This window comes from Protopterus annectens, chromosome 4.part0, assembly GCF_019279795.1.
Source record: "Protopterus annectens isolate FY-2018-M chromosome 4.part0, PAN1.0, whole genome shotgun sequence".
Lineage (NCBI taxonomy): Eukaryota > Metazoa > Chordata > Ceratodontiformes > Protopteridae > Protopterus > Protopterus annectens.
The window spans coordinates 168,676,274-168,695,375 of NC_056733.1; the positions used below are offsets into that span (position 1 = coordinate 168,676,274).

General features: G+C 38.6%; 1 protein-coding gene across 1 annotated transcript in view; it reads left to right on the top strand.

The window, feature by feature from the left end:
* Positions 1-17,550, top strand: part of ADPRM (ADP-ribose/CDP-alcohol diphosphatase, manganese dependent) — a 74,043-nt gene extending 56,493 nt beyond the window's left edge. The window contains exons 2-3 of the mRNA XM_044068151.1: positions 8,003-8,125; positions 16,811-17,550. Coding sequence (XP_043924086.1) covers positions 8,003-8,125; positions 16,811-17,115 — 428 coding nt within the window. The 3' untranslated portion in view covers positions 17,116-17,550. The remainder of the gene's footprint in view (positions 1-8,002; positions 8,126-16,810) is intronic.
* The last annotated feature ends 1,552 nt before the right edge of the window (positions 17,551-19,102 follow it).

Here is a 19,102-nt window from a genome sequence, read left to right on the forward strand (position 1 = left end):
AGGAAAAGGTAACCACCCGCACCACAAATCCAGTCTCACACAGACCTATTGCATCTGCATACCCAACACATAAACACACAAAAACATACTCGGAGGTTCTAAATAAAAATCTGCCTAAACAGCAAAGACCTCCTAAGCAGATATCCAAGCAACAGCCACCCCTCAACAATACCCACAAATCACATATCTCACAAAATCAGTGTGCCTCTGTGCCTCACAGACACAGCTCTTAAGGCCAAACAACACACCAAATACACTTGTTATAGGGGACTCTATTGTCCGGCACACTGACGTCCCACTCACCAGACTGAACAAGGAGAAGGTCACTGTAAGCTGCCTGTCGGGTGCCAGGATCCGCCACATAACGCAAACACTCAGGTCACTCCAAAGCAAGTACAAGTATGACTCCGTCATTGTCCATGCTGGTGTGAATGACCTGAGACGTACCTCCCTGGACTACATGAAAAGAGACATAGAGGAGCTCTCTGACCATGTAGCCCAGGCTGGTATGACCCTGACCTTGAGTAGCATCTTGCCCTCACCAAGAATGATGCCACAGTATAAAGACAAAATGATCAGTTTCAACAATTGGCTAAAGTATTGGTGTCATTCAAAGGGGATCCAGTGTCTGTCAGCCCGGGATGACATGCTTGACAAGCCACATTGCTTCGCTAGGGACGGCTTGCACCTGTCACCCTTAGGCTTTCGTATACTGGCCAAGGCTCTTGCCACCCCCATAGTGCCTTTTTTAGTCAAGGCTCAAAATACAAACCCACCTCCATAGACATACCAAGGATAAAAAAACTAAAGGTAATGCTACTCAATGCCAGAAGTCTAAACCTCAAGATGCACGCACTCGAGGCTCTCCTCAGTATGGAGAAAATCGATGTCTGTGCAGAAACAGAAACCTGGTTCAAGGCTCCTGAGAGCACCCCAGCACTACCAGGTTATAACTCATACCATGCGTTTCGGCCCCAAAACTCAGACCGAAGCATAAAAGGAGGGTGAGTATTTATATTCATCAAAGATACCTACACCTCCAGGTTAGTGGCACTGCACGAAGCATCAGAAACCATCCATGTGCAACTAACAGCGGGCAAAACTGCCTTTCAGTTTGTAGCCTGCTACAGAACACCCTCCCTATTGCAGGAACCCCACTTGGCATTCCTGAGAACACTGGAGAATATGAAGGTCTCTCCAAACACTATGTTATTGGGTGACGTCAACTACCCAAACATCAACTGGGAAAACTACTCAAGCCCAAACGCCCTCGCCCAACGGTTCCTTGAATTTATAAACTGTAACGCGATGGAACAACTGGTCACCACTCCCACAAGAGGGAACAACATATTGGACCTGGTCATCACCAACATGGGGACTCTATGTTCCACACCAGAGGTAAACCCCTCATTGGTAAGATCAGACCATAAACAAATTTCCCTGGACATCCATATCCCGTCCCCACCCCCAGCCAAGGAAATCACTGTAAAGAATTTCTCAAAAGCCAACTTTGCACTTCTCAAGACTGAGGTGGAATCCTTCAAAGCCCCTGGGCCAGAGGATAATACAGCCCAATCCGCAGAATCCTTTACAAATGCATTCTATGAGCTCCTGCAGGAATGCATGAATCGTGCTATCCCAAATAAAACCAAGACTCACTCCTCCAAAAACAGGAGACCGGTCTGGTGGACCCCGGCCATAAATAAGCTATACAACAGAAGGAGGAAGCTACTACATGACAGAGCAAAATCCCAAAAAGGAAAGGCATCTCTGATCAGTATTAGCAAGAAACTTTGATCCCTCTTAAAATCATCAAAGGCCAGCTTTGAAAGAAAAATTGCCCTAGACACTAAAGATAATCACAAGGCCTTCTTTAGTTATGTCAAGAATATGGGTGGAAACTCCCAGATATGCTCTGAATTGTTGCATAACGGTACAAAATATACCGAACCTACAGACATAGCCAACATCCTGGCAGACAGATTCAGTGCAAACTCCCCCCCCTTCCCCCCCAAAGGAGCAAATGCTTATCCCAATTGAAAGTAACCTCCCTGACATCACAGATGCACAGGTGAAAGCTGCCCTCTCCAAAGCAAAAAACACAGCATCTATGGGACCAGACGGTGTCCCAGGCTGTGTCTTACATGAGCTCCAAGAAGAACTGAACCCTCACATTAAGTCACTGTTCAAACTTAGCCTTACTACAGGATATGTACCCAAAGAATGGCGTACAGCTACAGCGGTCCCACTCCACAAAGGTGGTGCCACAACGGACCCCGGGAACTATCGCCCCATAAGCCTGACTAGTCTGGTCTGTAAAGCTATGGAGCATATTATCATGGAAATCATAAACAAAGACATTGGGAGCCTCCAGACACTGGACCCTACCCAATTCGGCTTTGTTAAGGGCAGATCTTGCCTCTTAAACCTAGTTGATTTCTTTGAAACAGTTACCAAAGCCATAGATGAGGGCAAGGTAGTCCACACAGCCTACCTGGACCTCGCAAAAACCTTCGACACAATACCCCACTCGGGCATCATAAATAAGCTTACCAGCTTAAATATCAACCCCTATATCACAAGATGGGTTGCAAACTGGCTCAGAGATAGAACCCACATGGTCAGAATCGCAGGTGCCATGTCCAAATCCAAACCAGTTACAAGTGGCATCCCACAGGGCTCAGTTCTGGGACCTCTCTTGTTCGGTATATACTTGTCTGAGGTTCTGGCTAACACGGGGGGATTATGGCTGACAAAGTTCGCAGATGACTGCAAACTGGGGGCCATAATCGAATCTCCAGCTGACACAAGCATCCTCCAAAAGGGTCTCACAGAGACGGATGCTTGGTGCCAGAGCCACGGCCTAAAGCTAAATGCTAAAAAGTGCATAGTCATCCCCTTTGGGAAAAACAAGGTGCCCACAAATTACCACATAGGTGGTAATCCATTAAGTATGGAAGAAGTAATTAGAGATTTGGGGACCAACGTAGATAGTAATTTCTCCTTTGATAATCACGTTGCCAAAGTGGTTAGAAAGACCTTCTATATAGCCCACCTTATCACGAAAGGGTTCGCATCTAGATCGAGAGGTCATTGTGCCCCTCTACTCGTCACTCATCAGGCCCATAATTGAATACAATGCCCCTTTTGGGATGTACCTTACCCGACACCTGCAGCAACTGGAGAGACCCCAAAAGTACCTCACCAAGAGGATCATGGACTACAAACAGATGTCCTATGCAGCTCGACTAAAGAAACTCCAGCTCTCCTCAGTTGCTTACCGCCTACTCAGAGGCGATCTATGCCTGACGTACAAAGCCATGTCAAACCCAGAATTAATGGACATGCTCCACATCAAAAAATCCAAGTCCCTTAGAGCTACACGCTCCAAGGACTTAAACTTCAGCACAAAAATAACTAGGACATGCTGGAGGGACAGATTCATTTCCCAGAGGCTCCCCTCACTCTGGAATAGAATCCCAATTCATGTTAGACATAGCCCCTCGCTGACCCTCTTCAAGCGAAATCTGGACGCGTGGATGGGAAATCGCAAATTCACCCCTGGGATCTCTTCTGTGTCCCTGCTAGACAGAGGCACAGTAAACTAATCTTAAAATGGTACCTTCTGTGACCTACTTTACAGAGGCACAGTAGGCTAATCTAATAGGGAGGCGGAAGCTAAATACACTCTGGCTAGGCTTATAAATACCCTAGGGCAGATAGCCTAGTATCTACCTATGAACCTATAATATTCACTATGTATATAACATATGTATATATTGCATTTTCTCATTCATTCTATATATAATGTCTTGTGTTTTTCCCGAGCTGAGACTGAAATGGGTTCTATTGGATCAGTGCTCTACCCCAGTTAAATTTAAAATAAAACTTAGTTTACCAGAGATTCTTGTTTGATATATAGAGATCTGAGAAGTAGATACCAAATAGCTGAAGTCCCTGCACAGGCAAATCAGTGAGAACTGAATTCACTAAATAATGATAGCCATTTAAGTTTGTCCTCCTATCTTTCAGGAAACACGTGGTAACACAACATTTTGTTCTGGCAACTTTCTAAGATTATACAATCAGTGTTTAAAATGTGTCCCCAGTTTTTGGGCCTTTGTTCCCCCCCCCAATCATTTTTGGCTTTTTCCTGATTTCTTGTGCTGTACAGTTCTTCAGGGAAGGGGAAGTTTAGTGCTGCTTATGCATAAGTCTACTTGCTTTGTTAGTAGCACAGTAGGTAGTATATTTGCTTTTGCTGCAGAAAGTTGTGGGTTCTACTCCCACAATATGTAGATGGATTGCGAATACTGTACTGTGTTATACTTTTTAAGGGGGTGGATGCTGCAGTCCTTAGAATGTCCTCCTTTGGTGGAGGTACCTATTAACTATGAACCTGTTATCAGTTTGCCATCCATTCCCTATTGAAATATTACTAACATCATTTTTTAATGTAACATACTCAATTTATTCTTCAAATGCAACAGGCACTTTAATTGTAGATGTAACAATGAAATATAAAGTTGTTTGCAAGCAACCCCTTCATTAGTTACAGATCTCTTTAACATGGAATTTAGATGACTTGTACTTCTGCAGAGATTGTACATATTTACTGATACTGGTGGACTGTAGCAGTTTGAGTAGACTTTTATGATGGAAATGTTCTGAACTGGGCAGTTTTGTCATTATTGGTTCATGCATTTTGTTTTATTGTTTACTGGAAAAATGTTCAAAACAATAAATGTCAAACTCCCTCTAACAATTATGCTGTATTATTCCAGGAATATAATTTAATAAAGTTAGGAAGGTGTATCAAAGAACACATGCATGTTTCGTGTGCAAGGGGCCTATGATTTGAAAACAGTCCAAAGGTACTCTTTATCCACCAATGGCCAGATGTATTTTCTTTGGATTTGGGTTTCAGTGCTGTTTTAATGAATGTGAGTTTCAAGAGCAGAAAAGTTTTAATGCTGTCTATTTTCATTGTGAGACTGTATTGCTTTGTTTGCAAATGTCTATTAGTGTTTGTGCTATAAAATGTAAAATAAAATAATCATTGTAGAAGTAAAGGAGTATGCACATTACACTTTTTACGATAAATGGGGGCGAAATAGCCAAGTAATGGGACATTGGAATGGCTGCAGGGGGACTCTGGGGCCATATTTTGGTTGTCTGTTCTTCAGTTTGTGTTTGAAAGTTAGTATCCCACAATTCCACTGGAGTGAGCAGTGTTACATAATTATAGCTTTCAGCATACCATTGTCATGTATGCAACTTTTATGTTAATCAGCTTACAGATTTGTGCCTATTTTCCTAGGCCTTTATCCAGATTTTTGATATTTCCAGGTTGAGAGGTGTGGGAATAAACTGCTAGAGAAAATTGACTGCTGATAGTAACGTATTTCGGCTTATGGGGTAGGGGGTCGCCACAGCAGAACTCCGGTCTGCTAATGATTGGCAGTGGATTTTTACAGTGCTGAGTTGCTAGCCCGATGCCCAACCTTCAAAGAAGCACACCCATTCACACACGCACCTACCTGCATGCCTTTTAACGTCACTCAACCGTGGGGAGGACATGCAGACTCCACACAGAAGGTGCTCCAGCTGAGAATTGAACGGGAGAACCTCTTGCTGTGAGGCGACAATGCTAACCGCTGCACCACCGATACCAACCTTTATTCCATTCTATTCATCCAGACATCATTAGCCTTTTAATCAAATTATTGAGCCAACTTGTCACCTTCACCTTTTACCTAACTCTTACCACAAGCATTCTATCTTACAGCTTTCAGCATACCATTGTCATAAGCTTACCAAAAGTTCCCCATCTTCCTAAGCCAGTGACTTTTGCCCATCTCTAAACTTCCCCCTTCGAAAAAAAAATACTCAAGTATTTGATAGTACATGTATCTCCAAGTATAACATTCTCAAAGACAACATATGTTTCTTCCTAACTATTCAGTGTGTACTACTCAGTGTATGTCACATTACATTCAGCAACAAATACAACAGAATATTTTTCATTTCTTGATCTTTTTTAAGTTCATTTTAACACTCTATCTGCTTTAGTTAAGATCTTTACTAATTCCAGTAAGTAGTTACACTGTTTTTTTCTATTTAAGAGGATTAACTGCTGGTATTAAATCCTAGTTTATTTCTAGTGTTGAATGTGTTTCAGGTTAGTTCAGAATTTGTACCCACCATACAACAAAAGAAATGTAAAAATAACCAACAACTTGTAATCAAATAAATCCTCTTGTTTTATTACAAAACACTCTTGCGCCTCAGCTAATGTTTAGCCTTCAAGGAGTGAATTCCAAATAATACTGATTCACTTTTTATACCCATAATGTCCAATAAAGCAATTAATCAATTATATAATTGTACAATTGATTATTTAAATGCATATTTAACACATAACTTAAAAACATGCTTTTAAAGCTATACAGCACATTTCCAACAACAATCTGCATTTAAACCAAATGGGATCAAAGTCCCAAACTTTAAAATAAACACAGTCTCCTTATACAATAACATATTACTCTTATAATCCTAATTTTCTAACTGTATTTGTTGCAACACTGTAGCTGTTAAATCTTTGGGAACACTGTTATAATAGAATTTAAAATGCTGAGCTAGGGGACTTTCTCCTTTGTTTGATCTAATGTCCCTTAAATGTTCCAGTAACCTCACCTTAAACATTCTCTTTGTATGATGTACCATATCATTATAAATTTTATTTAAAGTACATAAGGGTTATATATTATTATAACAGCTACTAAGTAGGGCAGGACCAGCACGAATGTCACACTGATGGGGGAAGGGATGTGAATTTAACATGTGTACCAATAACACTTTGTTTTGCAGAACAATAAACTACTCCCATGCCTGATAAAAAGTATATATATATATATATATATATATATATATATATATATATATATATTTAGAAAGCTTGTGAGGAAATTATTGCTCTATTTTTGTTTTACTTGGATCGCTTGTCTGTGTGCTTAATAAAGGATTTTCGACTGGAAACAGACTGCCTCCCTTGCTTGGATTACTTTCGAATACTTAGTAATGCTGTACAATTATATATTTTCTATTATTATTTTTTGTTTTGTTTTGACTTAAGACGAGTTTACGTTCGCTACTTCTACTACTATTGTCTGATCTGATTAATATACAGTGATTAACTAGAAATATATGGACTGAAAATCTTCCACACAGAGAAGTTTCTTACACTGTTTTGTTCATCAATTAATTACTTTAACATACATGATGATTATTTCAATAGCCATTGTGACAGTCATGAATGTAGCCAAGGATTTCCACTTTTATGTTCACTTCCTCAAACCGTTACCCCTCCATCCTACGTTAGTTAAAATATGCACATTTTTCCAAATCCTGCTTGTTATAAAAATTAAGAAATGTGTGCATCACTTGCAACTGTTTTCCTCATACAGAAATTATTTTTTTTTCTCTAGATATCGTGCTTGTAAACAAGCTATCTACATTTTTGTGCTGCTGGCATTACTTTACATATTTGTTATTGCCTCTGGGATATGCACAGAAAAAAATGTATTTGAGTACTAGACACCACCTTTGTTTAGAACAAAGGCTAAACCTGCTGGCCTCTGTGATTTCAATTTTGTAAGCAGCTGGGGAAAACAGGTGGATTCAAAACATTCTACTGTCATGTCCTTGCTTTTTGTGTATTTTTGCTACTCATAAACCAAACCTCTGCTGCACTGATAAAGTAAATCATAAGCATTTCAAGATTTTTTTTTGTGTAATAGACTTCATTCTGTTTAAACAAGTCTGGAGAGGACCCATTTTTAAAAGTTCAGACTAAATTATGTACTGCAGCTGTATAAGTTTATCAGTGCTACAAACTGAAAGTGACTCAATTTGCCATCATGTATAAATAGTACTTGTTTATGCGTATTTGTTATGTTCTTTGCTCACTTGTACTACTGACCAGTTTATATTTTAACTTTAGGTCTTGGAGCTGCTAAACAACGATTTGTTCAGTTCAATGGAGGGCTTAGCCAAGATCAGCTTGAATGGTTAGATGAAGTGCTGTCCTACTCAGATGAAAATCAAGAAAAGGTTATAGTAGTTGGTAGGTTTTGTGTGCCGTACTACAGCAGAAATATATTTAATGAAAATATTCCCAGCTACTAACTTGTTTTCTCAGGTTGGTGATCATTAGGCATTAGCACTCATTCATTTTTTGAATTATGTATGTATTTGGATGTATAGTGTACACTGAAAAGTAGTAATTCAAACAATAAAGTCAGTTACCCTATATTACTTCTGCCTACAGCTGTCATAGTGTCCTTCAGATGAAGTTGAATAACCAGTTTATGCTAAAATGTAAATTACTAAAAAAAATATATAAAGGATATGTTTTATCTGAGTCCAGTGTTTTTAATTATAATTGTTTAGTTTTTTTCTTAAAATGCTATCTTTTTATGTACACACACACACACACACACACACACATATATATATATACATATCTATATATACATATATATATCTATATATATATATATATATATATATATATATATATATATATATATATATACGCACACATATGTAATAGAAAAAAAAAATAATGGAATAAAAATAAAGGCATAGCTTATTAGCCAGTCCAGTAAGAACAGTAGACCAAGAACATTTAGAAAAGCACAAAGGAATGTACCTGCTCACAGATCTGACAGTCAATATTTGAATAAAGAAGGTGATGATTTTTTTTTTTTTTTTTTTATCTAAAGGGTCCTATGTGTTTTCAGTTGTGTTTGCTGTCTGTACTTGCTCAAAAGTGATATTCTTATTGTCAGTTGTAGGACCATGGCAGTTTCTAAACCAATCACACTTATGATCTTTGTTGTTTTGAGTCATGTAATAGCAATTTAACCAGGCTGGTAGATCAGTAAACTCTTCTTTTGAATCAGTTTACACTACCATAAGTCATTTACCTTCCTTATCATTGAGCAAAACCTAAAAGAAAAAACCTAGCCAAGCTAGAGTTTTCACTGTGTGATACCTTAAACCTCCTGTAATAGAGGCCCATGGGATATATGCAAATGACCCATAACGACATTGTGTTTCAACTGTATGGTTTCTGAATGCCCATGACTTTTTACTTTATCTTTTTAAGTCTTTATGAATACACTCAGACCAATAAAGCCAAACCCAACTGTCGCTCATCTTGTTTTACAAGTGAAGACGAACAGGCAGGGTAGTTCATTTATATGCTTTATTACATAGAAACACATTAGGATTGGATAGCAGTGGTACAAAATATAAATGAACTGATTAACTGACAGACTACAGAGACATACATACATGCTTACATCTCAATAGCATAATATAAAATGGCAGTCAGGCTTGCACGTGCTCAGTATTGTTACACATGCAAGCCCCTAGAAAGCTTCTTAAAGGTATACATACATATTGATCTACATCCTCTCTCTTTAATGAATTGCCCATGATATAATGACATTTGAAATAGAGAAAATTAGAAATAGATGCAACATTCATTTTCTTATGCCCAAGATGCCGTGTGTCTGGAACATGGTCTATAAATGTGACCTGCTCTAGTGATATAGCAATCAGAAATGGGTTTAGCAACAGAGGCAGTCATTGGTGAAAAAACAGATTCTAGAGTTTTGGGATTCTTCTCAGGAACAGGAATATTTACTGGAACGTCCTCTGGAACTGGAACTCTGGATATGTATCAATACACATTCTGATATGATCTGAGCTTTTCTTATGAGCTGCGACCATGAGAGATGCCCATTCAGTAGGTTCATCAGCTGGACAAATTACACCTTGCTGCACCATTTTATCATGCTCAGCTTTGAGTCTGTTCTACATAGCTACTAGCACTTCCTTGCTGGTCTGATAACTGGACTGACCTCTGGGTCTAACTTCATGGAGTACACAACTGGGGGGTTGCCTAGTTTGTCTTTGAAAGGATTGGCATAGGTAGAGAAAATAGACTGGGCGAAATTAGAACAGTGATCTTTCAAGCTAATATGATGGACTTCCTTATTAAATGAAGGCAGCCCCATTTTCAAACTGTCTCGGAGGTCTAGTAATGGCTGTACGTGCCTTTTGACCACATAAAATTGCAAGTCATAGCTGTTCCCAGCAAAGTAATGTGAAAGAACTACTGAACCTTCAGTTTGAATTTCTTCACCACCATAAGCAACAAGCTTCACACACGTTGCCAAATCAAGCTTCTCACCAGCACATATACTAGCAAATGTTTCTGCTGACTTAACATTGCACTTTGAACCTGTGTCAACCTTGAGCTCTATGGGTCTTCTGTTTATCCAAACAGTACAAAATACTTCATTCTTTGCCCATAAATCTACTGTATTGACTGTTTTGTTAAGTACAGACACACCATCAGCATAGAAAGTAGGGTCACAACTTTCTAATTGATCAACTTGTCTCTTGGAATGTTCTTTTTTAATAAAAGAATGAACCCCTTTTGATTTATAAAATCTTTGAAAATGACTCCATTTTTTTTTACATCTGTGGCATTGCTGACCAAAAGCTAAGCATTTTTCTCTTTTAGACTCATGATTTCCACCACAGTTACAACAGTTGACTATAAGGTTAGGTGAGCATGTGCCCTCACTCTTATGCTTGTTTGCTGACTCATCTTTGTGCTTCACTGAGACTGTGCACACTCTGGAATTTGCTAGAAAGCTACAGGGTTTACCAGTGAGTGTTGCAGGGCTTACAGTTGCTGCCATGTGCTTGAGCCTGTTTCTTTTCACCACGTACTGCATACTATCAACATTAGCCTTTGAAGATACTAAAAGCATGTATTTCTCATTTGTTAGAGTATTTGTGTGCTTTTCTGTGAGCTCATATATACGACAAATCTCAATGGCCATATTCAAAGTTAAATCACTGTCATGAAGCAAAATCTTTCTTACAGCATCATCTGTAATACCACACACTAGTCTGTCTTTTATCAACTCATCCCTTAAATCACCAAATCTGCACTTTTTAGCTTTATTTCTCAAGTCAGTTATGCATGCTGCAAAAAGTTTCCCCAGGCTTTTAATCCCTTGTGTAAAAAGTGCCTTTCCATTGTAATATTAATTTGGGGGTTACACATTTCTCTAAATTTACGTTTTAAGCACTCGGGGGTCTTCCCTTAACACAGCCGTTACCACTAGTTGACAGTTTTCTCCCTCTCCTGCAAATACAGCAGGTGCATACACAAATGAACACTCTCTTTCTATGGCCTCTTTTGTGTCTTTCGGTTTTCCCAGTTAGGGGTCTCCACAGCGGAACTCCAATCCGCTAATGATTGGTAGTGGATTTTTACGTACCGGGTTACCAGCCCTGACACACAACCTTCAACAAAGGCACACCCCATTCACGTATGCCTCCACACAGAAGACGCTCTAGCTGAGACTCGAACGGGACAACGTATTGCTATGAGGTGACAATGCTACCACAGCACCACCACTGCTATGGCCTCTGAACCAACTAAATTAACCAGAATAAATCCCTTTGTACCGTCATCTGTATCAGAAAATGCAGATTGTATAAAAACATCGTACTCTTGCTCAAACACTCGCCAGTTTTCTGCAATATTATTATCAAATACAAGTGGACCTGGTTTTTGAAATCCATCTGCCATGCCAACAGAGTGTGCCCAAACACACTGAAAATACGGCCCTTGTAATTATATATGAACATGCAAACACAGCCAGTACTTGTAATAACATTCAAATGCACAATAAACTCTTTGAAATACTGTACTTTGCGAAATATGCTTTAAAATGGCTGTATTTTGCAAAATAACTGTACTGTAATACTGCACAAACTTGTGAACACTTCATATACTTCGGATGTTTTGAATAGCTTTAATTAATGTGAAAAAGTAGCTCATAGTGAAAAAAATTATGTAGTTTCCCTTATTTTATACATTTTATGAGATTCGAACGTTATTTCAAACATTTTCCTTAGTTTTTCAAATATTTTCATCAATATTTCACTGTTTCAGATGTTTTGTTTAACTAGAAATTTGTTTAGAGCATTCTGAGTGCTTTGTTTTATATTTTGTGAATAAGAAATCATTTAAGCAAGCTTTGATACCTGAATTTCATTTTTGAACTGTTTTATGTGAGTTATACGTGCAGTAGGGATATTCCTCCACCACTAACTGAGTGACCAAGAGGCACTTGATTCTGGATCCTGTTGTGACACCATGTCACTCGTCTTGTTTTACAAGTGAAGATGAACAGGTGAGGTAGTTTGTTGATATGCTTTGTTACATAGAAACACATCAGGATGGATAGCAGTGGTACAAAATATAAACAAACTGATTAACAGGCAGACTACACAGACGTGCATGTTTACATCTCAGCAGCTTACTACAAAGTGTCAGTCAGGCTCGCATGTGCTCAGTATTTATACGCATATGCAAACCCCTAGAAAGCTTCTTAAATGTGTACATACATATTGATCTACATCAACTAGCTGTGGACATCCATATTTCTGTCTTTTTAGAACCTCATTAGCACAGCATAAGTGGACTGTTTGGCTAAACTTTGGAAACCAAAGAAGAAAAAAGTCCAATAGGCAGGTAAAGACCGTTCTAGCAACAATGTACTTAAAATTATATAAAAAAAGAAAGAACAATCACCACGGCACAAATAAAACCAAATTTTTAATAAAAAATAAAACAACCAAGAATACAAGGTAAGCACTTTCACAGTCCTCAGACTACTTCTTCAGACCTGGTAAACAGTGCTACACCTGAACAAATATAACAATCAAGGTAACCAATCAGTTGCTGCGAAACAGAATTACCTAAGAAAGTGAAAAAGCCCAGTATATGCTGAAGAAGAGTAATGTTGGAGTGGGCATGCCTTCAGCACTGATTTAAGAGAAACTCTCTCATTAATACCTGGGTGTTTATCTGCATATAGATAGATAAAATTCTTGAAGTCACCGCCTCTTATATTTGGACTAAGTAACTCTAGAGCCATGAACTTAAATGTATGTCTCTGTCCTATATCAGAAACGTGTTGTGCTAATGTATTACCTAGTTTCTTATTCTTAATATCATTCATATGTTCTAAAATTCTATCTTTAAAAAGCCTGTTCATTTTACCTACATAGAATACAAAACACTCTACACAAAAAGCAAAGTATATAAGATTCTTCATTGTACAATCAGCATAAAAGGATGTCTCTATTACAAAACCTTGTGTAGGATGCGTAAAAGTGCACCCTCTGTAGACAAACTTCAAGCCTTTTATCTCCTGCAGATAAAGGTACCTGAATGCTGGGTAATGCTGCATAGTCCTTAGTATTCTTATAACAAAGTTGTTGCTTAAGGGACATTCTATTTCTAAAACTGAATTGCGGTTTATCACTTACAATCTGTTTATGCTTGTCATCTAGACATAAAATTGCCCAATTTTTTCTTTACTATATCACAAATCAAATCGTGTTCAGGTTACTAGAATAAGTTAAAGTTAATCTAGCATCACTGCTGGTAGTATGTGTCTGTCATATATACGAGATGTCTAGGGGCATTAGAAAAATATGGTCTCCCTATAGTCTGTCTTCCAAACCTTAGACTGTTTATACAGTAATCTAGGTCTTTCTCTTCATAACCCCTTTCAAGAAATTTTTCTTTAACTCTAGCAGTGCTTGCTCCATAACTATAAATCATAACTGTATACCTCATAATCCTCAGAACTTGTCCCTTCACTACATTCCTCTGTATATGGTGGGAATGCATACTTGCCTTTTGCAACAATGAGTTCTTACATTTCTTTTTAAATACCCCAGTCCTAAACCTTTTGCAAATAAAACTCATCATTAAACATAAACACATTTTTATCAAGAATCTGCTCCAAAGCAGTTAATAAGTCTTTGCCCTATGAACATAGAGCTTATTCAGCCAGAGCACTGGCTACCTTTCAGGCCATATTTTGCAGTGCAACTTTGGATAATATTTGTGAAGTAGCTACTTGGTCTTCACTGAATACTTTGACAAGATGCTGTAAGGTGGACATGATATCCCGAACCAGCTCTTCATTTGAGGCCGTAGTAAGCAAACGTGTGTTTCCATGGGAGAGCTCACCCAAAAGATGTGTGTATAACTCTGTCCTCCTATCAACAAGGATGGATCTCCTCATCTTAGATACAGAGGGTTATGATCAGATGTCCTATCATATCCAACTTATTATGTGTTCAATACACAGATGGAAAAAATTCACCTCAAAGAAGCTCAAGAGGTGCATCCTCATCGAAATAATAATGGGTTATAACTGGTGACGCAGTTGTAATTCTGTGTACTGCATGGAGCTTTATCTGCTCCATGTCCCACCAGTTACAGAAGAAAAAAAGGTAGGAATTTGAAGTGTTTTAAAGGTTTTCAAGCCTTTGAAAGACGGTAAAACACTTGGTGCTGTCAGTCAGCAGTCAGAAAAGAAATACCCCTCTGTAGAACTAATGGCTTTAAAAGCTGTTAGACATTTTGTTCTGACACACTTTCAGTTTATTGAAAAACTGACTTACTTTCTGCATCTGTTTTCTGCTTTGCAGCATTGGGTGCTGTCAGTCCCTAGCACAAGACCCAGTGAGAACAAGCTTTTGTTAAATACCCCTAAGTGTTGTTAAGATCAAATCTCATACAAGTGGTTAAACTGTTTATCTTTTTCCAGATTTCGGAGTACTGTACTCCATGCACTACTTAAAAGTTATGCACTTACTGTAATGATAGAGCTGGATGATAAGGCCCATCCTGGTTAAAATACCTGCCCACATTCCCACTACCATTGTTGAGGGGCCACTGTATTCAAGAAAATATTATTCAGTCATATAAAACAGTAGCATGCACTATGATTTGTACATAATTCTGTAATTAGCACAATTCGTAATGTTGGCCTGTGCTAATGGCATACCTGCATACCTGTACAGTAACTTAATGAATCACACACAGTTAAATTTATATGATCATAGTATAATACAAGTGTACTATGCAATGATTGTCAGGGGGGTCTATATCACATTGTCAAAAACTCTAATTATCGAATCACTATTCAGCGAACGCACTTTGTCAAATTCTCACTTTGTTGAACGGCCGTTTAATCAATGTTTTTCATAGGGAAAAACAACAGTTGGCATCATTGGGAATTTCCCTTTTCCTCGCTGTAGTCTGATCTTGGAGTTGGTATATTTAGTTGGGGGGCAAGCCCCCCACACACACATTACCCTCCCACTTGGGTGGGTTTTAAATTTTTAGAGTTTTGTGATGGGCTGTATGTTGGACAGCCATTGTTTTTCCCTATGAAAAACCTCAATTAAACAGCCATTTGACAAAATGACATTTCGAAGAGGGTTCGGTGATTAGTGATTCGATAATTAGAATTTTCAACAATGTGCTAAAGACCCCGGCAGAGATGGTACTGATAGCTGTACCAGGACACGGTGTATTTCATCCTATCTTCAGAGGAATATTAGATCATTTCAACAGTATTACATGAAACTGCTGTACATCTGCTGGAGTCCTCTTACAGCAAAATGTATTATTTTGCTTTCAAGTCTGGACCCGTCATGCTTTCACTACAGATGCAAAATAACTAGAACATAAGAATGAACAGAAACCCCTAATGGGCCTGGTGTGAATGGCATGAAGCCTGATAGGATATGCCCTGAGTATAGAACGCATCAATGGAAATGTACTCTCACTCCTGCAAAATAAAGGAGACTGTCTGAGATTAAAGAAAGCTCCACATTGTCAGAGGGTCTAAAGTCCTTATCTTCCAAGCAAGTGACAGTGCAATTTTAGTCACGTGACTGCAGCACAAGAGTCTGCTATGGTCTGCACTCATTACCAAGAATAATTTTTAAATATTTAGGCATGCATGGTCATTTCTGGAGACTATCTGTATTTAATGTGTCAGCTACTAAGGTCAGATTAAAACTGACATCTATAAGGAGTTCTTTCTCTTAAGTTGTATAATGTTACTTTTACTCCTTGAATTATTGTCTGCTTGCAGCATAATTAGATGTCTTCATGTATTGTAAAACTATTATTTTGTCTTCCTTTATACTGTTCTATAAATGTGTAAATCTTCATGTATTTTAGTGCCTTTCTGCCCGGGCCTTCACTGAAAAGGACACTTCCTATCAAACCTTCCTTTTAAATAAAAGCAATCAGTAAATAAATAACATATATAAGGACTTCATGATCTGCATATGGCATGATATATAGGCCTTAACATGTACAAGCCTATGCTCTTGCATACAATGCTTAAGAATAGTGTCCTTGGGCTAGGTATTGGTCTGAGTTGCATTGCATTGCATATCAGGTAACTGAAGAGGAAAGCTCCAAGCAGTGCATTCTGGGTAAAAGGAAGAGTTTAGCAGCCTGTGAGTTTCATGTACTGAGCTGCCTAATGCCCGATGGCGTTACTAGTGCTGTTAACAGGGAAGGACTTGTTCATGCAGATCTTCCATTATGGTAAGTACTTTACTTTTAAGTATACATGTATGCACAGGGGCACATAAATTTAAGACAGTCATGCATTATTAAGATTATCAGGTATATCAGAGTAAAGTTGTTAATGTTAAGTCCAAACCAAAATACACTTGCCTTAAAACAAAAAATAGTAAAAAAACAAACGCTGTGTAGCTAATTACTCTGGCAATTTGGACTGCATGACTTTTGAAGTGATTGTTGTTTGTTGTATTGTGAAATTACTTTGGATGAGTGATGTTATATCTGCTGCTGTTTTCATTACAGGTCATATTCCCGTACATCCATGTGCAGCTGATACGATATGCCTTGTGTGGAACTTTGATGATGTTCTCGCAGTGCTGTACTCACATAAATGTGTGGTGAGCTTTATGGCAGGACATGACCACGATGGTGGCTACTTTCAGGATGAGCGTGGTATACATCACATTACTTTTGAAGGAGTAATTGAAACACCACCAACAAGCCACGCTTTTGGCACAGTCTTTGTCTATAAAGATAAAATGATTCTGAAAGGAAATGGGAGAGTACCACACAGAGTAATGCCCTATCCAGAGTGTGATAATCAGTGATATTTTAAAGCAATTTTTCTTTTACCTGGATTCTCTCACTTGTGGCTCGGTGTTTTAAACAAGGGATAAGGGTTTGCATAGGTTTACACTTTGCACTGTGACAGTTGTTATCAGTTGTATTTTTTTTTCACAAAGACAGGTTAGTCATTTTTTTGTCAAATTCACTTTTTATCACATAGATTTTGTTTAGCCGCAAAAACAAAAACTGGTAAAACAAAATGTAAAATAATGTCTCAATATACATTAGCTAGAGTGCCCAATAGTAGAAACACTCATACTGCTGTTATCAGAGAAGAAGGTACTCAGTAACCTTGAAAAAGGCTGTGCACATTTTAACTGAATGTATTTACAGACCAAAACATATGACAGCTACATTTTCACATAAGAATTCATAGTTGAAAACTCTTTACAATATTAAAAAAAATGCTGACTAAACTGTGCTGGATCTGTTAAATACAGCCAAGTAATATTTAAAGCAGAGCCATTACATACTATATATCTGTGTATTTTTTTAACATTTTATCAAGGAGGCATGTAAGAGGCAGTAAATGTTTGATACCAAATAAGGAATATCTCGCCAGCTAACAAAGACATTACACCCTTTTCTTAAAACATTAACAGTTAGTTATAGTGGTGCAACAGTAATACATTATATGGAAGTCCTGAATGGGCTTCCCATAAGTGGCAGTGCATTTGAATTGTAATCCAAATATCTGTATCACCTGAAACGTCTATCTGTAAAGAACAGTAGAAAATATTTTATTTTATATTACTCAATTTACACATACCTTCAAGGTAACATACCATGACCTGGGTAAAAAGACCACCTCACCCATTGACACTTGCATAATTAGAAACTTTGTTTATGTCTGTGGGTTAGGAGTTCTTTCACACACTTTCAAAGTATATTGCTAAAACTAAGTAAGAAGGCTTACTGAAGTGTAATGTTTTAATGTTTTCCTATAGAAACGGGTAGTTTTGAGGAAGGGTGTTAGGTGAATTTTCTTCCTTTTCCACACAGGGAAGTCAAGTTCACAATCCCTGGTTGTGCAAATGATAGTACCATCTAAAAGTTAAATTGATATGTTAGCCCAGTGGCACTGAGGAATAAAGCCTTGACTATGACCCCCGGTAACCCAAGTTTGATTAGCTGCTTGGGTGTCTGGGGGTGCTGGCAGGGAGTATTCAGGGGGAGGGGGTCATGCTGAGCAACTCTCTAGTGGAGGCTGGAGTTCAGAGATAATGCTGGGTTGGGGAGATGAGAGGACATATGTGCGACTGTCCTGTGGGCCTAGGGTGAGGCACATGCTTAGGTTAATCCCCATTAGCCACCCACCTTGATGATGACACCAGCTCAGGAGGTTGAGTATTAGTGCTAGAGAAAAAATACCCGACTAGAATGCAGTATGATAGTGCCTTGCCTGGCCTGTCTTGCTCTGCAGTTTTTGGGTCTCCCAAGTGCAGGACCTCTCCTGGAAGGGAGATCCTCCAGGTGTGTGATTTGCAAAAGCCTTCTGCCCAGTTTACAGCACTTAGTCTTTCTAATTATAAAGCTAAACATCAAAATAAAACATCTATTGTAAAATATATGGCATATACCAAGGATAATTTTCATAGGTTCATACTAGGCTATCTGCCTCGCCACCCATTAAAATGAATTTTACTGTGCTCTTTTTCGAGGTTTAGTTTACTGTGCCTCTGTCTAACAGTGACACAGAAGTGATACCCGGGGTAAACCTACAATCTCCCATCCACTCATCAAGATTCCTCTTGAAAAGAGTCAGTGAGGGACTGTGCCTAACCTGGACTGGGATTTTATTCCAGAGTGAAGGGAGCCTCTGGGTTATGAATCTGTCCCTCCAGCATGTCCTATTTATTTCTGTGCTGAGGTTCAAGTCTCTCACGCGTGTAGCTCGATGGGATTTGGATTTTCTGAGGTGCAGCATGTCCATTAATTCCGGGTTGGACATGGCTTTATACGTCAGGC